The sequence below is a fragment of the Canis lupus genome, chromosome 18 (assembly GCF_003254725.2).
Source record: "Canis lupus dingo isolate Sandy chromosome 18, ASM325472v2, whole genome shotgun sequence".
In the NCBI taxonomy this organism is placed as follows: domain Eukaryota; kingdom Metazoa; phylum Chordata; class Mammalia; order Carnivora; family Canidae; genus Canis; species Canis lupus.
Genome location: NC_064260.1, coordinates 33258211 through 33279184, shown reverse-complemented (window position 1 = coordinate 33279184; position 20974 = coordinate 33258211). Strand labels below are relative to the sequence as shown.

At 48.9% G+C, this 20974-nt stretch overlaps 1 protein-coding gene across 3 annotated transcripts in view; it reads right to left on the bottom strand.

Annotated features, from left to right (window-relative positions):
* The window catches only part of ELF5 (E74 like ETS transcription factor 5), a 43988-nt gene extending 23273 nt beyond the window's left edge, over positions 1-20715 (bottom strand). Inside the window, exons 1-3 of one of the 3 annotated variants that reach the window (XM_025452447.3) lie at positions 9653-9781; positions 7282-7411; positions 2391-2515 (exon numbers count right to left, since the gene is read on the bottom strand). In XM_025452447.3, the coding sequence (XP_025308232.1) occupies positions 2391-2511 (121 nt within the window). In that variant the 5' untranslated portion in view covers positions 2512-2515; positions 7282-7411; positions 9653-9781. Of the gene's footprint in view, positions 1-2390; positions 2516-7281; positions 7412-9652; positions 9806-20406 lie in introns of those variants that run through there. The other 2 variants (XM_049096398.1, XM_025452446.3) reach the window with 2 other exon arrangements.
* Between the last annotated feature and the right edge of the window lie 259 nt (positions 20716-20974).

Genomic DNA, 20974 nt, shown 5'->3' with positions numbered 1-20974 from the left:
CCCAGGCAGCTCTCAACCACCTTTTCACGTCCAACTTCTCTGACCTCCTCAGGAGGTCAGAGCTCCTCAGCTCCTTGGAACCCAGAGAGCCAAGTGGCAAGTCAAAAGCCAGGTTCCTCCTCCCTTAGGGAGTGCTCCTTCTGCAGGATATTTTTTCTTCATCGGCCCCACACCTTGGTGGGACTTTGTATTCTCTCAGTGGGTGGTGGGAGAAGAAGGCTTTATCTGAGATGCAGGAATCAGAGAAGCTTCTGGAAAGCGTCCTAGCAATGACGGGGCCCAGCCTCTCCTTACACTGGTGGAAATGTAGAGGCCGCGGGCAGGAGAAAGCTGTGTCAGATATCAACCCCTACAGGTGATGGCTTCTGTTAACCCTTCGTTGTTGGTTTTTTTTCTTTTTTTTAATTGTGGTAAAATAGACATCAATTTTGCCATTTAATCCTTTTTAAGTATACAGTTGAGTGGCATTAAGTCCATTCACATTATTGCGCAACCATCACCTCTGTCCGTCTCCGGGACTTTTGCACCTTCCCAGGCTGAAATTAGTCCTTGTCCTATGCCTGACTGTGTCCCCAACGCTTCCCTCGTATTAACAAACCACCCCTATAACCATTCTATCAGGTAGGCATTACTGCTATCTCCATTTTACAGATGAGAAAATTAAGGCACGAGAAGTTACGATGGCATGGTTACTAAATATCAAAGCCAGACTTTGCATTTAGGATGGCCGGCTCCAAAGTCTGAGCTCTCCATGACTACAGGAGCTGCTCCAATGCCTGAAACGCTCCCCTGGGGCAGGCAGGCCATCCCTTTCCTGCCATCACACCAACTGCCCCCTGGCAGTGTAGGCAGGAAGAGGCGACGTCCAGGATGGCAGGTCTGGGTCACGCATGCATGGAGAAAAGACCTTTGCTCTGGGCCCTGCCATCACGGGACATATGGGCAAAGAGTGGGGACACAAGAGCCTTCACTTTCCTCCTTCAAACTGAGCCTCAACCAAATATAGAGGGGCAGAGATAGAGGACATCCTTCATCATCTTTCTGGGAATCAAAGTGTTTCTTAGGCCTAAAGGAGAAATGGAGTATGTTTCTGGCTGACTCAGGACCCTGCAGATAGGGTGAGAGAAGTCATGGTGTGTGAGTGTAGGCATGTGTTGGTGGCGGGAGCAGGTGCAGGACTGGGTATAGAGGTGAGCTGAGCAGACCTGGTCTCCCGCCTGGAGGCAGGGGCTTCCTTCTGGTGGGGGACACTTTGCAACATCCTCAGAGGCTTGGCCTCTCCTGGACCCACCTGCCTCCTGCCCGTGAGTGTGGACCATGCCAATCTGGGATGCATGGGGTTAAGGGCCCGTGAGGACTGACAGCTTGATTAGGACTTGCATCACCAGCCTTGGGCGGGGCGTGCACCTGCTGCTCTAGCAGTCTGCCAGGCTTGCCGTGATGTGCAGTCGCCGGAGCACCTGGGGACACAGGCCCTCAGAGAGATTCTGGGGCAATCTCTCCTTTGGCATGGGATTTGCACAAGGCCCCACGCTTCCTTTTTTAGGTGGAGAAGGCCGGCCGAGAGAGGAGGAAGGGAGGGAGGCCTGGTGGACAGTGCAGGGACTCGTGTTTCCTGAGCACTTGCTTTGGGCCAAGCTATATATTTTTCACAGTTTGGCTCCCTTAATCCTCACAGTGATTCTCATCATCCCTGCTTTAGGGATAAGGAGATAGAAACTCAGAGAAAAACAGTCATATTAACCAACACCAATAGCCCTGTGACCACAGGGTAACCTCATTTATAAGATGACCATGTAGGATAGTTAGGAGTACCGATGCTCACGTCAAGTTGCATGAAACTTAACTAACCATGAGACCCTGGAAAAGTCACTTAACCTCTCTGTGCCTCAGTTTCTTCATCCATAAAGTGGAAATAATAATTATCCATTTCTCATAGGGCTTCTGTAAGGATGGGATGGGTGCTTGGCACAGGGCCCGAACCACAGCTAGCATTCAGCAAATGTTAGCTAAAATCACAATGGCCAAGCAATCATGGCATACTGGGCTAAGGTAGGTTCTGGGCTAAGGTTTCTTTCCACTACCTTGTGTAAGTATAATAACTCCCAGAGATTGGTATTATCATCTGTTAGCAAAATGAGGCTTGAAGACGTTAGTGGAGTCCCCCAAGGCCACAGGGCTGGGAGGAGGTCGGAATGAGGATTTTGGGGCTTTAGCCTCTGCAGAAGCTGCCTTTCTGCTACCCAGGCCTCCTCCCATCCTCTGCCCTGAACACCGGCGAGAGTTGGCATTTTCAGGCTCCCAGAGTGGCCTTGGTGCCTCCTGGAGGCCCGAGCCACCTCCTGCTCCAGCTCTTCCAAGCTCAGATGGGTTTGCCTGGATGTACGCACCTGTCTGATGCTCAAATGCAGGGTAATACTCTTCATTGCTGAACAGATCAGTCCACGACATCAGGGGGTCACAGAAGGACGTGTTGGGCAGGAAGGTACTGTGTGTCACTGAGTCCAACATCACCCTACAATGGCAGGAGAGGACTGTGAGGAGGTAGATAAGGGCCACACCTCAGGAGCCCCCAGGGGGGCACGCTTGGCTTTTAATAGCAATCATGAAGCTTCCTAGGAGCCAGGCACCCCTCTAAGTGCTTGACACAATGACGTTATTCAATCCTTGCCACATCCCATAAGGTATGTACATCTGTCCCTGTTTTATATACAAGAAAACCTAGACCGTGCAGTTGAGACAGTTGCCCACGCAGCACGGCCAGTAAGTGGCAAAGCTCAGGGTTTGACATGGAGGCTCTTACAATGCAATACTGCCTCTTTCTTTACTTTTCCTACTGGCTCACATCTGACCCCTGAACTCTGGCTTATAACGTTTAACCACATGCTTCTGAGGGCTGGGCAATACACCCCAAACCCTTACCCACGATTCTGAAGTCCAAAAGCTCTGAAATCTGTGTTGTGTATTTGCAAACTTATTCCCCGGCAAAAATAAAATGAAACAGAAACCAGTCCTAAATCAATGTTAAATACTTTTATATAGTTACATATATATTCCATATATCTATATACAGGCATGTAAACCATATGCTAAACATATACACACACATATATATATATGAATGACATATTATACAAATATACATTACAATATGCTATAGTTTTATTTATTCTACTTGATGAATATTCATATGATGCATACAATACATATGATTCCTATGATTCCAAAAAGGAATACCTTGAGAAGAGTATTGTGTATCCTGCAGTATAAATACCGTATAACCATCCTAATAGCAGAAAAATTCTGAATTCTGTGTCTATCTAGCCCCAGGGTTTTGGTTCAGGGAGTGAGGACCTATGATAATTGGAACATATACTTACTACACTCTGGGCTCTGGGCTGAGCACTTTACAACTTTGTGTTCATTATTCATGGTCTCCTCGGAGCAAACTCTGAGACAGGTTCTGGTAGTGCTTATGTTTTAGTGATGAGGATGGATGCTCTAAAATTTTGGGTAATATATCCCAAAGCACCCGGTTGGCAGACGGTGGAGTTTGGGTAACAACTCAGGTTTATCCATTTAGGAAGTCATGATCCAAATTGCAGGGCTCTACTCCCTGCATACACTAGTGAGAAGGAAGATTTGAGAGAAGGTGTCTGGTTGAAGCTGGGAAGAGGGCAAAACGGAATGGGCTTGGGGCCCTCACTCACGTGCATTCTTGCCCATGCTGGTCCCATCTTTCAAGTTTGCTGCTTCTCATATTCCCATAATTCAGGGGAAAAATGAATTCATGTTTGGTAGATTAAAAAAATCTGTTTGCCCAACTTCTCTTTTCTGATTATCACAATAATGTTGATGAGGTAGGGTGCTTCTACCCCCATTTTGCAAAAGGGACCCAGCAGCTCACGATCACACAGCTGGTAGGTTAAATGTCAGAACAGAGACTGGATTCTGGATCTTGGGATATTAAGCATATAGAATTTTTAGATGGCTGGGAGCTTATTAATCATCTAGTTCATTGTTTTGCCAACTTTAGCCTTTTGTCTACCATCCCAATAATTTACTTAATATGCTAAAAAAAAAAGGCAACAATTTCCTCTCTGTTTTAACGTAAATACATCTATTTAAAAGAAAAACTTTGTATCACACTAAAGATGGAAAGTCAATCTCCTTCTAACATGGAGAAAAATAAAGACATAGCATTTAAATTAACACGGTTGGGGGACGCCTGGGTGGCTCAGTGTTTGAGCGTCTGCCTTCAGCTCAGGGCTTGATCCTGGAGTTCTAGGATCGAGTCCCACATTAGGCTCCCTGCATGGAGCCTGCTTCTCCCTCTGCCTATGTCTCTGCCTTCTCTCTGTGTCTCTCATGTATAAATAAATAAAATCTTTATAAACAAACAAACAAACATGGTTGTTCTATACACCACCTAAATTAGGGGTTAACAAGCTACAATTTACAAGCCCAATCCAACCTATCGTCTATTTTTGAATAGTCCACAACTAAAAAATGATCTTACATTTGTAAATAGTTACATAGTGAATGGTCATAGAAGTACCCATGTAATATAATTGATTTTGACTTTTGGCCTTTATATCCTAAAATACTATTTGGCCCTTGAAGTAAAAGTTTGCCTACCCTTGGGAGGCTCCCTTGGGAGCATCCCCCTGACCAGATCTATTTCCTGTATCATGAGTGGTGTGAGTGCCTCATGTTGGAAACTCCAGAGTTAGTCCAATTTTTCCCTTCACCCCATCACTGTATAGTTGAGACAATTAAGACCCAGGGAATTTGTGTAGCTCCTTCAAGGTCATACAGCCAATGGGTGTCAACATTATATTGTTGAGAGTTCATAAGGTTTCTGAATTTCGGCCCATCTGCTTCTTTTTCTAGTAACACTCACAGTCACATCTACCTACAGACACATCCCTAACACACTTATACATCAGATGGAATCTCAATACTGAGAAGGGCAGGGATTCCAGAATCAAAGACCAGTTCTTTGGGGGTGCTTGCAAATGTACCATCCTTTTCTTCATCAAACGTGCATGAGAACTGTGCTCCTGACATAGAGAAACAATCAAATTCAAATTCTCACACTCTGGCACCCTTTCTGGGCCATCACTGGAGAGTCACCAGACCCCACGGGAAGCCTCCTTTCTGACGCCCAGAGAGGGTTAACCTGCCTGCTGGATTATCGTGTTCATGGATCTCCCCTTGGGGGCCGTATCAAACAGAAGTCAAGGCTGCCTGAGTTTGGACTTTGATTTTCCCACGGATTGACTGGTTTTATATCCTGAGCTGGAGGTAGGATGAAGAGGGATGGGGATGGAAGGTTATGAGGGAGGGAAGGGGTCCTGAAACCCAAAACTGCCCTCTGCATTCTGGATATGACCTCAGGAAAGCTCCCCTAAGTGAGGGCTAAAGGCAAAGTCGCAGAAAACTGGGGAAGAAGATGGTTTGCCTCTGAAATGGCTTTCATAGGGGGTGGGGGGCTTGGAGAAAGGAGGGGTGTACTCCATATGGAAGAAAATAGAACTGGCCCCAGGTCTTCCCCATCAACTAGAAATCCTCCAGATAAAAAACACAACAGAAGTGAATCTTCCTCACTTACGCCTGACATAAACAGCTTTCAAAAGTCATTTGGTAAATTGAAGTGGGTCACAAAAAAATTAAGAATATTTCTGACCAATAGGCATTTATCTCTTTCAAGGATTTCTTTTCCTCTCTCTCTCTCTCTTCTTTTTTTCCTCTTTACACCAACCTACTCTCTTGTCCTGCAGTCTCCCTACTGCTGTACATAGTGCCGGATCTGATTCCCCTTGGTAATCCCTTCTTTTTTTTTTTTTTTTTTTTTTAATTTTTTTGGGTAATCCCTTCTATGACAAATTATATCCATTATGGTTTCTTAAAGGGCTCTCTCAGGTGCACCAAGGGCTATTTTTTCCCTGTAATTATTTTTTGCTTCTTGGGGGGGAAATGTCTTTTATAAAAGCAGCAGATTTATTTTTTATTTTTTTATTTTCTGCTATTATGGTTGGAGAGGGTATTATTAACTCTGGGCTTCCCACAAAAAGACCTTGGCCACTTAGCCAGAATGCACAAGGCATGAGAGTTCAGAAATAATGGCTGCTTTGTATTCAGTTGCCTAGCTTCCTAGGCCCTTGAAAGTCCTTGCAATAATTGAATATTTAAGCTCTTAAAATTTCTTTACAGTAGGTGGAACAGGGTGAGGGTGGGAGGAAAGAAGAGCTGTTTGGGGCCTCATTTCTTAGCTAGTGCATTGAGGTCCGACAATATATAGACCCAGGCTGGAGGTCTGACCACACGTTTCCAGTGGGGCTGACATTGATCCTAGAGGGGGGAAAATTGGTCTTGGGGGTCAGAAAAAATCTTAGACGTTATTATGTCCCATGACCTTCTAAAGGGCCACAGTACCTAGATGATACACAGTAAGGACATCTATGTGGGGTAATGACTACAGCAGAAGTATCTAAAAAGCCTCCTCAGTTGGGAACGACAATGTAAAAATGGTTGAGACCTCGAGTCAGCAGCAGGACAAGAGGGGAGATCCAGGGAGGGTCCTAGGCCTGCTGTTCTAGGCACATGTTTTTGTTTTTGGAAGGCCTGGCTGGTTTGTCATAGAAGAAAGAGCACGGGGCTGGGAGTCATGATTCTGCGTCTTGTGACTCCGTTCTGCATTTACCTAATGAACACATCGATCAGGGGGACTCTGAGATGTGCTCTGGCTCCAGGATTTTTCGCAGGCACCCACCCGAATGGACCAACACATCGAAACATGCGCACGCATGCACATAGCATACCTGTTGGTTACACTGGGTAGTGTGGTCAAGCAAGCTTATTAAATTGGACTAAAATCCAATCACTACAAACGACGATTAAAGTTTTAGCTCTGCTAAGGTCTCCCGATTTCCTCTTCTCCCTTCCCTCCTAGGTCCACTACTTTCAGCAGTGGGCCCTGGACAAAATTCTTTGCCTGGGCCAGCCAGGTCCCTTAAGCACTTTGGATCCTCACTCGCTGCCCATCAACACACCCCCAGCTGTTAGGATCCATTTCCCCCAACTACCATTGAAGCTGCCTAGGATGTAGGAAAGCCTCAAGCACAATCCACACAAGGAAAAGGAATCAAGTGGGTTCCCTTCACGCACAAGACAGGCTGGCTGCAGGGGCCTTTCAGAAGGAAACAGTGACAACAGGGAAGCTCGGGTCCCCGATGCCGCCACAGGCTTCCTAACCCTTCTGAGAGCCGGCTCACTCACCAGGTGTGCACAGGGAGGGTCCGCACAGTCAGAGGGACAGGCCCACGGGCTTCTTGCCCGCACACGAGTCAGAGGCAGCAATCACAGGTGTGGTGCCCATGGCCTGATCAACCAGGCACCTCTGCTCAGCCTTCCAGAGAGAGAGAGAGGGGAAGGAGCAAATCACTCAGGCTTGGCCAGTTTGCCAGAGGAGGGGAATTCCTTCCTGACCCTGGCAGAGATCATCAACTTCAGCTCTGGGCATGTGACCAAAAATCCACCCAATGAAGCATCTACACATTGGCTGTTTATGCACCAAAACATCACCAGGCATAACGAGGCCATGAGGGTGGAAACCGTGGAATGGGGCAGGGGTGGGGGTGGGGCGTGCCAGGAAGGGTCTTCCCTGATCCCACCATCTGGGCAGCCCATTGGGAAGAAGAAGTCTTTCCTCCTCCGAAGCCTCAGTGATACCCAAGTGCCCACCAGACCCAGAGCCCTGGGGCCAAGGCAGGGTCAATGTCCCACTCTTTGGGCCTCCCTAAGGAGGGGCATATGGAGGGGGAATCTCAGTGGATTAGGGTGATGCTTGCAGTTAAAGAATTGGGGTGCTTGAATATTTGTTCTTCTGAGAGAAAGCAGAGCAGCTGCGAGAACGGACTTGCTCAAGTCTTACCGAGGGACTCCTCATTTTCTTCCAGCTTGTTTAGGGAGCTTGCCAGTTCGTTTGTTTTTAGCTGTTTCTCTGAAGGTGTGGCACAGACCCACAGAAGGCAAGCCACACGGTTTACCCCCCCCCCCCCTCGGTAACCCATGCAGAGTTCATCAGCTTTGGATGAAATCCTTGAGGGGCTAAATCCTATCTCTGCCTCCCACAAGGGCAAAGGACGTGGGACACGTAGGTGCCTTAGCTACTCAGCCTGTCAAAATTCTGTATTTTTGTTTCATATAAGGTGCAGTATATAAAAGTCCATGCTGGGCACCTGGGTGGCTCAGTGGTTGAGCGTCTGTCTGCCTTTGGCCCAGGGCATGATCCTGGGGTCCTGGAATGGAGTCCCGCATTGGGCTCCCTGCATGGAACCTGCTTCTCCCTCTGCCTTCGTCTCCGTGTCTCTCATTAATAAATAAATAAATATCTTTTAAACACCTCCCCCCCCCCCAAAAAAAAACCCCATGTTCTTCTCTGAGCTCATCTTTACAATGTCTCCTCTCTAACACGGGATTTTCGCATGCCATCCTCAGGATGTCCTGAGGATTTAATAAAATCAGATCATCTATGCAAGAGTCTGGGAGTAATCCATGGAGGCCTGTGCCAGAGGAGGGGGGGCCGTGGGAAGAATCCACGGTCATCAACATATCAAAACGGTTGCTACCCTGGTGACTTCTGAGAAAAAAAAAAAGGACAACCAAACGGTGAAAGTGCCTGCCGAGAACACCTTGAGTCATGAAAAACATTCTCAGAGTGAGGAGGACAAAGATTCAAGCCTCCACTCAGAGGAGCAAACAAGCCCTCTCCCTGGGTCTTTAGCCTAAAACACGAAGCTGCCCCCCCCGAATCACTTTGCCTCCTAGGCCCCAGCCTCCTCACCTGTAAAATGAAGAGGTTGTACTTAATGACCTCTGACATCCTTTTCAGTTTGTAAAATTTTTATAGTCCCTCCAAAAGTGGGTCCCCAGCTTGGGGCGGGGGGGCGGGGGGGGGTGTAAAAGGGAGTATGTGCTACCAGCGGCTGCCGGCAGGGGGCAGGTGCACATGAGCCCCCCCCAACACCGCAGAGTCTGCAAAGGTCTGAGAACACAGTGGAAAAAACCCCTACCGGTGGCTTTTCTGGAAGCCCTCTCTTGAGGTGGTGCGAGAGGGCAAAACGGGTTTCTTTTCAGCTGTTATGTACAGACATTCCTGAAAAATGCCCCAAAGTCTAATAAGGCAGCTCTCTTCTCTAGTTCAAGGGGGGCAACCCTGAGCAGGCCACAGGCAAAAGGAAGGTGTTAGCCGGGGGGGGGGGGGTGCTGGAGGGCTTCCCTTGAAGCTGACTGGTTTTGGGGTGCAAAATCGGGCTTCCCTTCCTGAACATAGTTTTCGGAACAGGTAGAGAGAGAATTGGGTGCCTGGCCCTATTCTCTGCTAGTCGCCCTTGGTGTAGTCGAGTGATCCGGAGTGCGCGGGGGGGTGCCCAGGAGGACGGGGTGGCTGCGCGGCCCCAGGAAGCAGAAATGGCACTTAAATCCCCATCAAGCAGCTCCCAGGAGGCGTTGTGGCTGGTGGCACTGGCAGGGGAGGCGGGGGCCGGCAATCTGGAGCTGGAGACCGGAGTTGCAGACCCAGGCCCCAGCCCGAGGCTCCCCGACGCCCCTTACAATTCATCCAAAAGAGCAAAGAAAAGGTGCTTACGTGAGGACAGCGGTGACTAGGTCCAAAGAGGAGGCTTTCAGGGCAAGAGAAGGCAGGCGCTCCCACACCAGTGTACGGTGGAAGTAAAGGCACCTGTAGCCTTGTGATATAAGTAACACCTACAGACAGGTCCGTTTGGTTTTTCAGGTTTATGCACAGCCCCTTTGATGACGGTGACATACAGTGTGACACGGCTCCTCGGAGGGGGGGAATGGTTCTCACATGCAGAAAGTTTACCTTTATCCTGTTTTTGTGCCCGGCTCCCCACCCACTCCCCCCGCCCCCTTCCAGGGGACTCAGTAAACAAGCTGAGAATTCTTGCCTCTGGGAGCTTTGCGGGGAGTGCCGTGCGTGCGTCTGCAGGGACTTCTCATCTGTGCACGCTGGAGGGGAAACCCGAAATGCAGCCGGGGGCCTGGCTGGGCCGCCTCCCTCCTGGGCTGGCCGAGTCCTGCACTTGCGGACATCGCGTCATTTCTCTCTTTCTCCCCGGAGCAGGGGCAGGATGGGGCAGTAGCGAGGACCACAGGCTCTGCAGCCTTAGATGGTTTGGGGTTCAAATCCTGGGTCTGTCATTTGCCGGCTGTGTTGCCTTGATGACTTAACCAGCTAGCTCATAACTTAACGAGCTCTCCTGCAAATGGGAGGACCTGTCTGCAGGGCTGCTGGGGGTCACATGAGGTAATTCGAGGGAAGCACTGAGTAAGCCCCTTGTGAGCTGTTTTCCTTGATAGAGCACAGCAGTTAGAACCCCCTCCTCCACCACTTCCCCCGGCCTAGGCCTTGCAACTCGCTGAGGGCGACAGCCCGCTTGCAGCAACGTGTGGCCTTTCTTCTACTTTGTGTCCCCAAGCCATCAGACACATTATCTTGTTTAACTGCTAACATCTTTGGATGCAAGGGGCCCCGTGGAGGCTCCCTCCTCCCTTCCCTTGTGGACAGAGAAACGAAGAGGTTTAGGGGCCCGTTCGGGTGTCCCCAGCTACAAGGCCCGGGGCCGGCTCTCCGGTGTCTCGCTGATGACCTCCTGGCTTTGGAGGACCTCCCCGTCCACCCCAGAGGACACTCGGCCTAGCTTAGGCTGTAAAATGCAGAGTCCCCGGTTGTCCACGGGACAGTGTTTATGAGGCTGTGCCTTTTCGCACAGTGCTTCCAGCTGTCCCGGGCAGCCGAGACCTGTGTCCAAACGGCAGCCTCCAAGCTTTAAAGTGGGAGCCGGGACTTGTTTGTTAGGTTTTCTTGGGAACCCTGGGCACGGGGACAAACACACAAATACAAACACACGTAGTCTGGAGAAACAAAAGGCAGTTCATTGGAGGACTCAGGGTGTCCTGGAAAAAATTGCTGAAGGAAGATAAGGCCACGCTGACCTGCTGTGTAACCTCAGGCAAGTCTAGTAGCTTCTCTGGGCTTCCTTTCCTCCCGTGGTGCAAGGAGGAGCTTGGGTTAGAACCCCTATCTTCAAATTCACTGGGACAATTCTGGGGAAACTCCAGGGGTTCCCGGCAGGCCTTGGGGGGCTGCCGGGGACGGGAGGCTGGAGCCCAGGGGCTCAGGCTCTAGACCTCTCCTCCCTGATTCACTAAGAACACCTCAGCTTTTATATAAATCTCCAGGGTAGGATTTCATTTGAACAAAAGAATCTGACTTAAAAAGGGCTCGCAAAGAACTGGATTAGATGGTCTTTGCGATTCCCTTAAGCTCTAAAATTCTGCGGTTTGCCTCTTGTGTTCCTTGGTGTCTAGGGAACCACGAGGGTCCTACGCACCACATCCCCGGCCCTGGGACACTTCTCACCTTGTCACTGGTTTTGAAAATACTTCTCACGTTTGGATCTGCACATTCACACTCTTTTCAGTAGAGAGGGGTGCAAGAAACGCTTAGAATTCTGCTGTTGTTTCTGAAAAACAGTCTTCTGGAGAAGTAACAACCCCCCCCCCCCCCCCCATGCTGTCTCGGCTCTGCTACTTCAGGGTGAAAACTTTTCTGGCAGTCGATGCCTGTGACAACAAACTGTTTGTCTCGTGGTCCTGAAGGTATAATATAGCATCTCCGAGGGCCCACGTGGGAAATTACAGGCTTCTGGACCAGTGGATGAAAGGGGCGATTAAGATAAAACCAAAATAAAAGAGGAATTTGACTCTAATGAAGTCTAACTATCACATGGAACCTAAATTGGATTGGAGTGAAGATCTTCGACAACCTCAGACCCTAAATGTATTAAAAACTATACTACGAATGTCGAGCACAGGCAAGAGATGGGGGTGCGGGGTGTGGAGGAGGAGGGCAGAAGAAGGTCTGGAGCATTTTAGAAGGCTCGGCCGGTCCTCCTGGTGTCTCAGCTGCGCAGTAATAACACATGACACTTAAGTAGGCTCCTCAGAGCAACACAGTGACAAAGAGCAGATTCTGGAAGGAGACTTCATCTGTTGACTCCCTGCTTTGCCACCTGCCGGCTGGGCGAGCCTGGGAAGCTTATCTGACCTCCTTACCTCCAAGCTCCCTCATCTGTAAACTGGGGAAGGAGAGCGAGTACCTCTCTTACAGGGTCGTTGGGTGGATTAAATGGACTATAACCTGGGGCAGGTGTGCACTCTGTCATCTAGGTGCTGTTAGATTTGTCAAAGTAGCTCAACGGGGAGGCTGTTAGACTCTGGTCGCTCTAGCAAACCGGAACCTCAGCCAGAGTGGACTGTGAATGCACGGGGATCCGAAAAAAACGGAATGTGGGAGCCACCACCAATCACAAACAGCCAAGTAGCCCTTTCCCAAATCGGGCTAAAGCTGGGGCCTATCAGATCACTTCCTTACTTTGCTTCTGTGCATGCTCCAGGAAGGGCCTCCCCCCAGCTCCTGTCCGTGGAGTGCCCCTCACCCCTTTCCATTTGGTGATGCCCAACTGGAGTCGTTTGCTCAAACACTTGAAAATTTTGCATATGCCCTCAGCTTATCTTCTCATGCATTCGTGCCATTAAATCCTCCCAGCCCTTTGGTTGAGGGAGGTACTAGTTATCTCCACTTTACAGGTGAGGGAACTGAGGCACAAAGAGGTTAAGTAACTTGCCCACTGTCACACAGCTAGTAAGTGGGAGAGCATGTATTTTAATCCAGGCTGCTGGCCTCCAGACTCTTAACTACCGTCCTCTTAACTACCGCCATAACCAGTTTCTGGGTGCTCCTGGGGTGGTCATGTGGGGCCAGAGAAGAAAGAATTATAGACACATGGGGCATCTGCCAGGTGCCAAGCATTTCTCTAGAATGCTCACCTGCCTTACCTTGATTATTCTTCCCAATAACCCTGGGAATCTGCTATCACGACCCTCTTGCTGGTGTCACCCAGCTGAGTGGTGGCCAAGCTTGGGTTGAATTCAGGCCCGCCTAGTGTCAAAACCACACTGTAGACACAGGAGCTCAGCTCCTCCTGAGTGTCTCTCCTTTTGCTCTGGCCTCAGCATTGCCTTCTGAGGGCATCCTTCCCTCTCTGTTGGTTCAAGGTCCCTGGGTCTTTAACGTCATCGAAGGCATAATCTGTCTCTCACTGTAGAGGGGAAATCCTGGTACCTCACAGACTCCCTGGTACCGAGGTTGGTTCTTGGGGCAAAGAAAACGCTTGACACATGTGTGTGTACGTACCATGGAAGTGAATTCAAAGACATGTCACTTGACATAAGACCAGAGGCTCCTACCCAATTCTTTTTGCTAGGTAAAATAGGTTCCACGCTTTTCCTAGAAGCTGGCCTCTTTCACCTGGGCCAACATTTCTCTAGTCATATCTTCTCTCCTTCTATGTGCCACCCTCACCACTACCCCGGAAGGCAGCATAGGCTGAAAACACAAAGGAGGAGAGAAACTGCATTTAGGTAAATTCGGAGATGATGCCGTTAGCAAGAGAGATGTACAGGGTAATGGTGGAATGCATGAGTTTGGGATCAGGATCCCTGTCTCCATTATCCTGATATTATTTTTGGGGAAGAGTCTCTTGGAGAAATTCTACTTTTTAATGCTCTGTTGGCTCAAACATTGAAGAATGAAAAAGGTCAGTGAGCGTGTATGACAACAAACTCTTGGAACCTGCCACCTGGAGAACACGAGGTGAGGCATGAACTTTTCACAGCCTCAGGTTCCTCATCTGGAAGTCCTTACTGTGATTTTTGGCGCAAGGTAAGTTCTTGCCACATGGCTGGCTATTGCGGTCTCTAGAGAGAAAGGGGGATGTTGGTTGAGATTGCTGACTTTGAGAGCATTACTATATCGAATAGGATACTGTTGTCCTTCTGCAAGGAATAATGGTAATCACTACCATTTATCAGGCCTTTAGCAGGTGCCAGGAACTGTCTAGGAATACTACATGGATTAAATCACTGAATCCTTATATCATTCCTCCAACACAGACACCATTATTGCTTTCCAAAGTTTTCTAATGAGGAGACAGGCATAGAGAGTTCAAGTAACTTGCCCAATATCACACAGCCAGTGGAGCACTAAGCAGGATTTGAGCCTGAGACAGATGCTCCAGAGTCTACAAGCTTCACCATTGTGTTAGGATTTGGTACCTCTGGAAGAGACAGAGTCTAAGTGGAAGAGACACCAGTTCTCTTAGGCATCCCATGCTGCTGGTAGGATCCTTGAAAGTAAGGACAAGAGGTGCAAACCTATCGTCTCCTAAAACACCCAGCGTGGACTTAAGCACAAGCGGTGCTCAAGGAGTTCTTGTTGGTTGATTGTGTATTTGCTTTACTTCCTCTTGAGGTATCCTTCCCCAGTCCAGTCCCCTATATCCAGCTCTTCCTTCTGCTCTTCATGCTCTCCTGACCAGGAGCCCCAATTCAGTAGATGGCAACACGGAGGTAGCTCCCCTGATAATCCCTCCTTGGCCATGAACCTCATGAAGGCAGTGGATCTTTGTGTGATTTCCAGCACCAAAGGCATTATGGAAGCTTAAACAGTGACAAAGTCAATGGTTGGCAGATGCATAATGACAATTATGATAAAAATATGGATTTTGTTGTTATAAGGTTGAATTATGATAATTCTTATGAAACAGCTGCCACCACTGCATGACTGTATTTCTAGTCTCCCTTTTATCCTTTAAGGAAAAGCAGGATTTGAGCCTCAGGCAGAGGCTTTAGGCTCAAAGTAATCAAAGTCGCCAGGTTCTGGGTCAGCCTGAATGAATCTGAAGCAATAATGGCTTTTTAAGACACGGATCTGAGAGGCCCGGAGAGGGAAGCCCTCTCAAAGGAGGGTTCATGAAGACAGAACTTTCTTCTGTTGTCTTCCTACCAAACATCAGTCCCCTGATAGGCACGAGGGCTTGATTTCTGAAAGAGTTGTTGGGGGTGACAACTTGAGGAATGGGTGACATTGACTGCTATGGCCTGTTGTTGCTGTTGGCTGGAGGACCGCATGGTACTAACAATGCTGCCATTTGAAGTCTTGGGTGTTGAATGGACCAATCCCTCCCTCAATGGCTACTTAGCTTGGTTAATCCAGGAGCCCCACTAATGATTAGATTTCCAGCAGAAAATCAGATCATTCCATCATTAAAGACTAAACTTCCTACAGCTGACACCAGATTTTCTAGGTAAACTTAGGTATTTGAACCACAGTTTCCTTGCCTGTCAGTGAGAACGATCACATTTGTAGTTTGATAATGTGTGTGACCACACTGACTTCCACATCTCCAGATTGGACTCCTTTATGCCAGTTGTCATCCAAAGGCATGTCCTTGGTCAAGGGATGGGGGTCTGGAAAGGGCATGAGGACTGAGAATGGAGGGTGAGGAGGGCTGCTAGGGGAAATTTGTGGTCAGACCCATGCAGCTCTGTCCTCATCAATCAGCCAAATCTTATTTCTAAGATACTGTTGATTATAGTATATGTCATTGATTTAGGTAATCATCTTGGAAAGAAAGCATTATGTTAAATGTGTAGGTAGATTATAAAGCTTATCTTGATCTTAGAAATGTTAAAATGTGAAAATGGTAAATATAGTTATTAATTATATATTTATGATCTATATATTTACATATTTGATAGATATATTTTATTTAATAAGTGTATATTTAATTACTATATTTAATATATATTTTTTAATGGGCTTTTAAAAAGTAAGACCTAGTTGTGTCTCTAGCAGAGAATTCATGAGGAAACACTTAGAGATAGTGTATAATTTCAAGTCAAACTTTGAATTAGGGGCTGTGGGACCTCAGAGAGGTGGTGGTCAGTAAGGGCCACAACCACCAGAAAAAGCTTCCTGTGGGTTGTGGCATTTGAGCTGGGCCATGAAAATTGGAATGACTAGCTAAAAATGGTTGCTTATTATGTGCCAAGCACAACAACTGTAGGAGTAGGGGCTGTTATTATCCTCATTTTACAGAAGGGGAAACTGAGGCTCAAAGAGCTTCAATAATTTGCCCAAGGTCACATAGCTCACAAGTAGCAGAGCCAGAATTCAATCCTTGGATTGCCTGGCCACTACACTCTGTGATGTCTGGGGTGACCAGGAGGAGAGAGAGGCTCTTTCCAACAAGAGGAAACCCACAGGTGTGTAAGAGAAGAGAATGAGTTGGGGATCCCCCCAAGACTGCTCCAGGAAGGTTGGCCTTGGAGTTTTGAATCCTGGTTATCAACGAGGGGAGTCTCTGGCCATTTGATGGGGACTTTGAGTTTGAGGAGGCCCCAGATCTTGTCTGCTCTTCAGGGGCAAATTTGTGCAGGTCACCAGTGAGATCTCGTCAAAAACTCTTGATTTTTCTCTTACTCATTGTCCACGAGCATCATGCTGTTATTTCTAGCATCATGCTGTTGTTTCTTAGGGAGCTTATTCCTGGATTTTCTTTTTCCACCAAAAGTGAACTAATATTGTTTCCAAGTAGCTGTAGCCTTGCAATCTTTTCCTGCTTTCTGCAGTTTAACTTGCCATTAAGAAGTACAAAGGTCCGAATCATGCTGAAATTTCGAGTTTGGTTTTGTTCAGGAATTCATTTAGAGAAATAGTCTTGGTTGTAAACACAGAATATATAAGAATTCAGGCATTATGCTTTTTACAAAATTTCAGTCTATTGCTATTATGAATTTTCCTGATTTATCCCTTTATCAGAGTTTGTCATCATATCATAACTGAAACCCAGTGGTTCCCGGTACTTATAAATCTGAGGGGAGAGCCCTCAAATTTGGGAAGCTGCCCGGCCTCACCAAGAGGCTCACATCAACACTGACTCCCCCATGCCTTGAACTGGCAAAACTGGGGAGGTTCCTGTTGGAAACTTGCCACTCCCCAGGGTGCATATCCAAGGTCTCTAAGTACTGGAGTGGAAATGAAGACGGGTGTCTTCTTTGATTGTTGCTCACATCTCTTTTCATGAAATCATGTTTCAATTTCTTCTCCCTGTGTGCTAAGGCTGGTGGGCAGGGGTCAGTTTCATTTTGAGTCGACAGCTGTCCCCTTGGTTCCAAAGAACCAGTGAGATATGGGATGTGGCTAAACATTTTCAGTGATTCAACAACCAAACATGGTGCTGCCAGGAGCAAAAGCCAAATGAGAAAGTAGCGAAAGAGAAGCCAGTACTAGAAAAAGTGGGTAGATGTGGGTTCAGATCTCAGTGCTGTCACTTGGTAGCCAGTTATCTATCTCGCTGAGCCACAATTTCCTCGTCTAAAAGCCTGGGTAAATAAATTGTTACTTCCTAGGGTTCTGCTGAGGAATAAATGAGATAATGTAATGTAAAAAATGTAAGGCCTGGCGTATATTAAATACTTAATAAATTATGGCTGTACGACTACTGCAAAGTATCATTACTATTACTATTAAACTTACCCAAGCCTTAGTTTCCTAATCAGCAAGATGAGAATAATATTAACTACTTACTAGTAGTTATTGTCATTAATTGAAATAATGCAAGTGGATGCATCTGGCACATAGATATTCATCCATCCATCCATTCATTTCCAGTCTTTTATCTGGTATCCATCAGAAGTTTATCCACCTTGGGAGTTAGGAAAAGGCCACTATATTTGGCAATAGTTCCTAATTATCTTGAATGCATCTTGCTACACAAGCCCCGTGAGTGGGGCTTTGGCAGGCTCACCTTCCCATAGCACCCAAGGGAGAATGGTTGTCACCTGTTCCTTTGGGACTGAAACAGCCACTTGGGCTTCTTAGCTTTCTGGTTGTAGCTGCAGGCTGAAGCAAAGTTCAGGTGGCAGCTCTGCACTGAGACAGAGGGCAGATTTTGCACAAGACCTTCTGAGGGAGGAAATTCCAATCTGGGGCAAGCTTTCCAGCCACAGCAAGCGGTGAGCTGCACAACTGGCCAGCAGACACGGCCGCGCAGAGAGAGTGGGCCAATCTGGGTCCCGGATGCTGCAGACTGGAGGGCGCAGATGGCCAGGCTGGCTCTGTGCCTGTTCCCCAGCCTCCGGGCAGTCGCTCACCCTCACAGAGGGGGAACCCGGCCTGGGAGTGTTACCTGACACCCATCTGACTACTGACTGCTTAACCGAGTTTAAACCAGAACGGAGATTTATGCAGCACAGCTCTGGTGTCCGGGCCCAAGGAGGTCATTTCCCCCGCCCCGAGGTGGGGGCAGTTGACTTCAGGTCAGGCCAAACAATATTCAGGAGGAATCCTACTCTTTCGGGCTCTCTTGCAATGACAAAGTGGTTTAGGGTGATGGACATTAGAGCCAAGCCAGGATAGGTCTGGAGATAAGATTGGAAAATTACTGACAATTAGCTAAAGAGGTCCCCCTCAGGTGGAATGTGCATTTGGGAACTCTATAGACTCCAGCCAAGTGCAAGTAGGGAAAAGTATTTTTTTTGGGAACAGAGTTCTGACAAACGCAAGGCATAGTAGAGAAACAGGCATAACTTCAAGTCCAGTTGTGTAAACCTGAGCAAACACACACTAGCCCATCAGTGCTACCACACATACTCCCATTCCTCATGTACAGAACCCACATAACACCTAGGTACCATCCTAGCCACACTCCCCCACACTCCTAGCCGTCCTCCCCCCAGACATCCTGTCCTCCCTATAGACCAACCACACACAGCACGGATCCCGCCCGCCCCCTGCCACGCCGTGCACACATTATACACACAGCCATCAGATAAACACAGTCTCCTTAGGAAGCTGATTAATAAAACTATGTTATCTTTAATTACACTTGACTGATAATAATGTCCTCAGAGCCTGCACGGTTAGATTGGCTCAGATTGTAACATCCAGATTAGAGCTGAACTCCCTTTGAACTCCGGCCACACTGCTGGTCTCTCCAGCTCAGAGATTACAAATGGCTTCAGCTGGATTCGCCCCATGGACCTGGGAGTGTAAGTAGAATTCCAGCTCTCCTTGGTTCTCTTTCCTTTCCGACACTGGACAGATGATATCTCTAAAAAAAACACATGGCCAAGCCTAGGAGGAAGGCCCAGATCAAATGACCTCCTCCAGTTCGCCCCTGTGTACCCTGGTGGGTCTACTTTCAAACCAGTGTCAACCTCAGACCCCGTGAAGGGAGTTACCACGAAGGCTGTCTTGAAGACTGACACTTGAAAGCCAACACTTTAATTCCTGGATCGTGGGCTCTTGGGGACAGGCTCTAGTGAGCCATAATTAACTCTTTAAAGTCTTCACTGTGCCCTGCAAATAGTAAAGTATCTGATTCTTTATGATGTAACGCTGAATGGAAGCAGCGAGGAGGCCTTTTAGGCTAATTACATGTTGGAATGAGGTTAACGACATGCCAAAGATTCTTTGCACGGCTCTCCTGGCATTGACAAGTCACTTGGTAACACGCTAGGGCTGAAGACAGCGATGACTTTTAAAGAGGGCGGGGGCTGGAAATTGAGCTTAGACAGGCTGCTGATGTCATTCCCCAATATAGTTTTGACCCTGCGACAAGCACCAACACCTCCCCCACCCCTAATTTCCAGGGGTTGAGAGATCTAGATTTTAAACTGGCATTCAATGCTCTGGGCCTGGAGATGTGCGGTGCCCCCCTGCAAGGGTCTCAGCTCTCTCCTATGCATTTCCCGGCCTCCGAATTTAGCCAGGGATGAAAGCCAAAGCCCACCACCTAATGGGACGCTTTGGAGCTGGGTAGGAGGCATGTCAACATGTCAACACAAATAAGCAAGGTGTACATCAAAAGGAACAGCTGGGTCCCAGAAAAATGCCCGATACACAGGAACGAGTTCTGGTACCAGCCAACTGCAAGAGCTTACCAGGGTCAGGATCCCATTCCTCGGGGGAGCACACGGGCACCTCAAAGTCTTGCAGGGACCACCTGACAACTGCTCCTTTCCCATCCTTCTCCTTGGGGCCCGCCATTACCTTAGTCACCTGCAAGCAGGACTGTCCCAAAGGACTCCGGCCTGGACTTGAGGGTGCCACATCCTGCGCTGCCCACTCCCCAGCACCCCGTCTGGGTGACATTGGCTAAAATGGGCCCTCTCGGTGGACCAAAGGGGGGGACACATAGCTATAAAAGACCACGCGCTTGGTGAGGAGACCTGTCCTACCCCTAGGAGCAGGGATGGGGGCTGGCTCGTCGGGTAGGATGTATGGAGGGGAGCCTCAAAGTTTCCTTGGCACTTGAAAGAAGATACCTAATCTTCCTCCCTGGAAAAGGAGCCGCGCCCCCGCTTCTTCCCTGGTGGAAGGATGGTAGGATGGGGGCGAGGCTAGCTCTGCCCACTGGGCCTCTCCCACCAGGCCCTGGCCTCTCCCGCACGCGCGGACACAGCACCCACCTCAGCTCACTCGTCCCGCCAGGCTGGGCTGGGCTCGGCTCCTCCGACGTCGTCATCGCCCCGTCCAGAGCGGGCCCCGGGGGGGCGGGCCCGGCCTCAGCGAGGAGGACACCGCATGGCTCCCTCCGGGCCGGGGCCGCCTCCTCTGGGTGTCCCAGCCCCACGCAGCGTCCCGGGTGCAGCAGGGTCCCGGACGGGCAGGTAGGGCGCCTGGGTTAGCAAGGCCCAGGGGTTGGCAGGAGGGGAGGCCGGGCTCTCGCTTCCACACGGGGCGGGGGCACCTGCTGCGGGGGGCTGCCCACGGCCCTGGCCCCAGCGGAGGCGACGTGTGGTGACTGGAGGAGCCGGGGAGAAATGTGTCAGACGGGGACTGTCAGCACCTCAGCACCCTGCCAAACAGTAATTACAGAGCCTCGTGCCACCCAGGAGAGGGAGGGCAATATTTTATCCCCATTTTATGGAAGGGTAAGTGGAGGCCCAGGGAGGTCAGGCAACCACTTGAGCCAGTCAGTCAGAGGCTAAACGTGGCCCCGAAGGGGGCTGACTCAGAGGTTACCAGGGGAGCTTG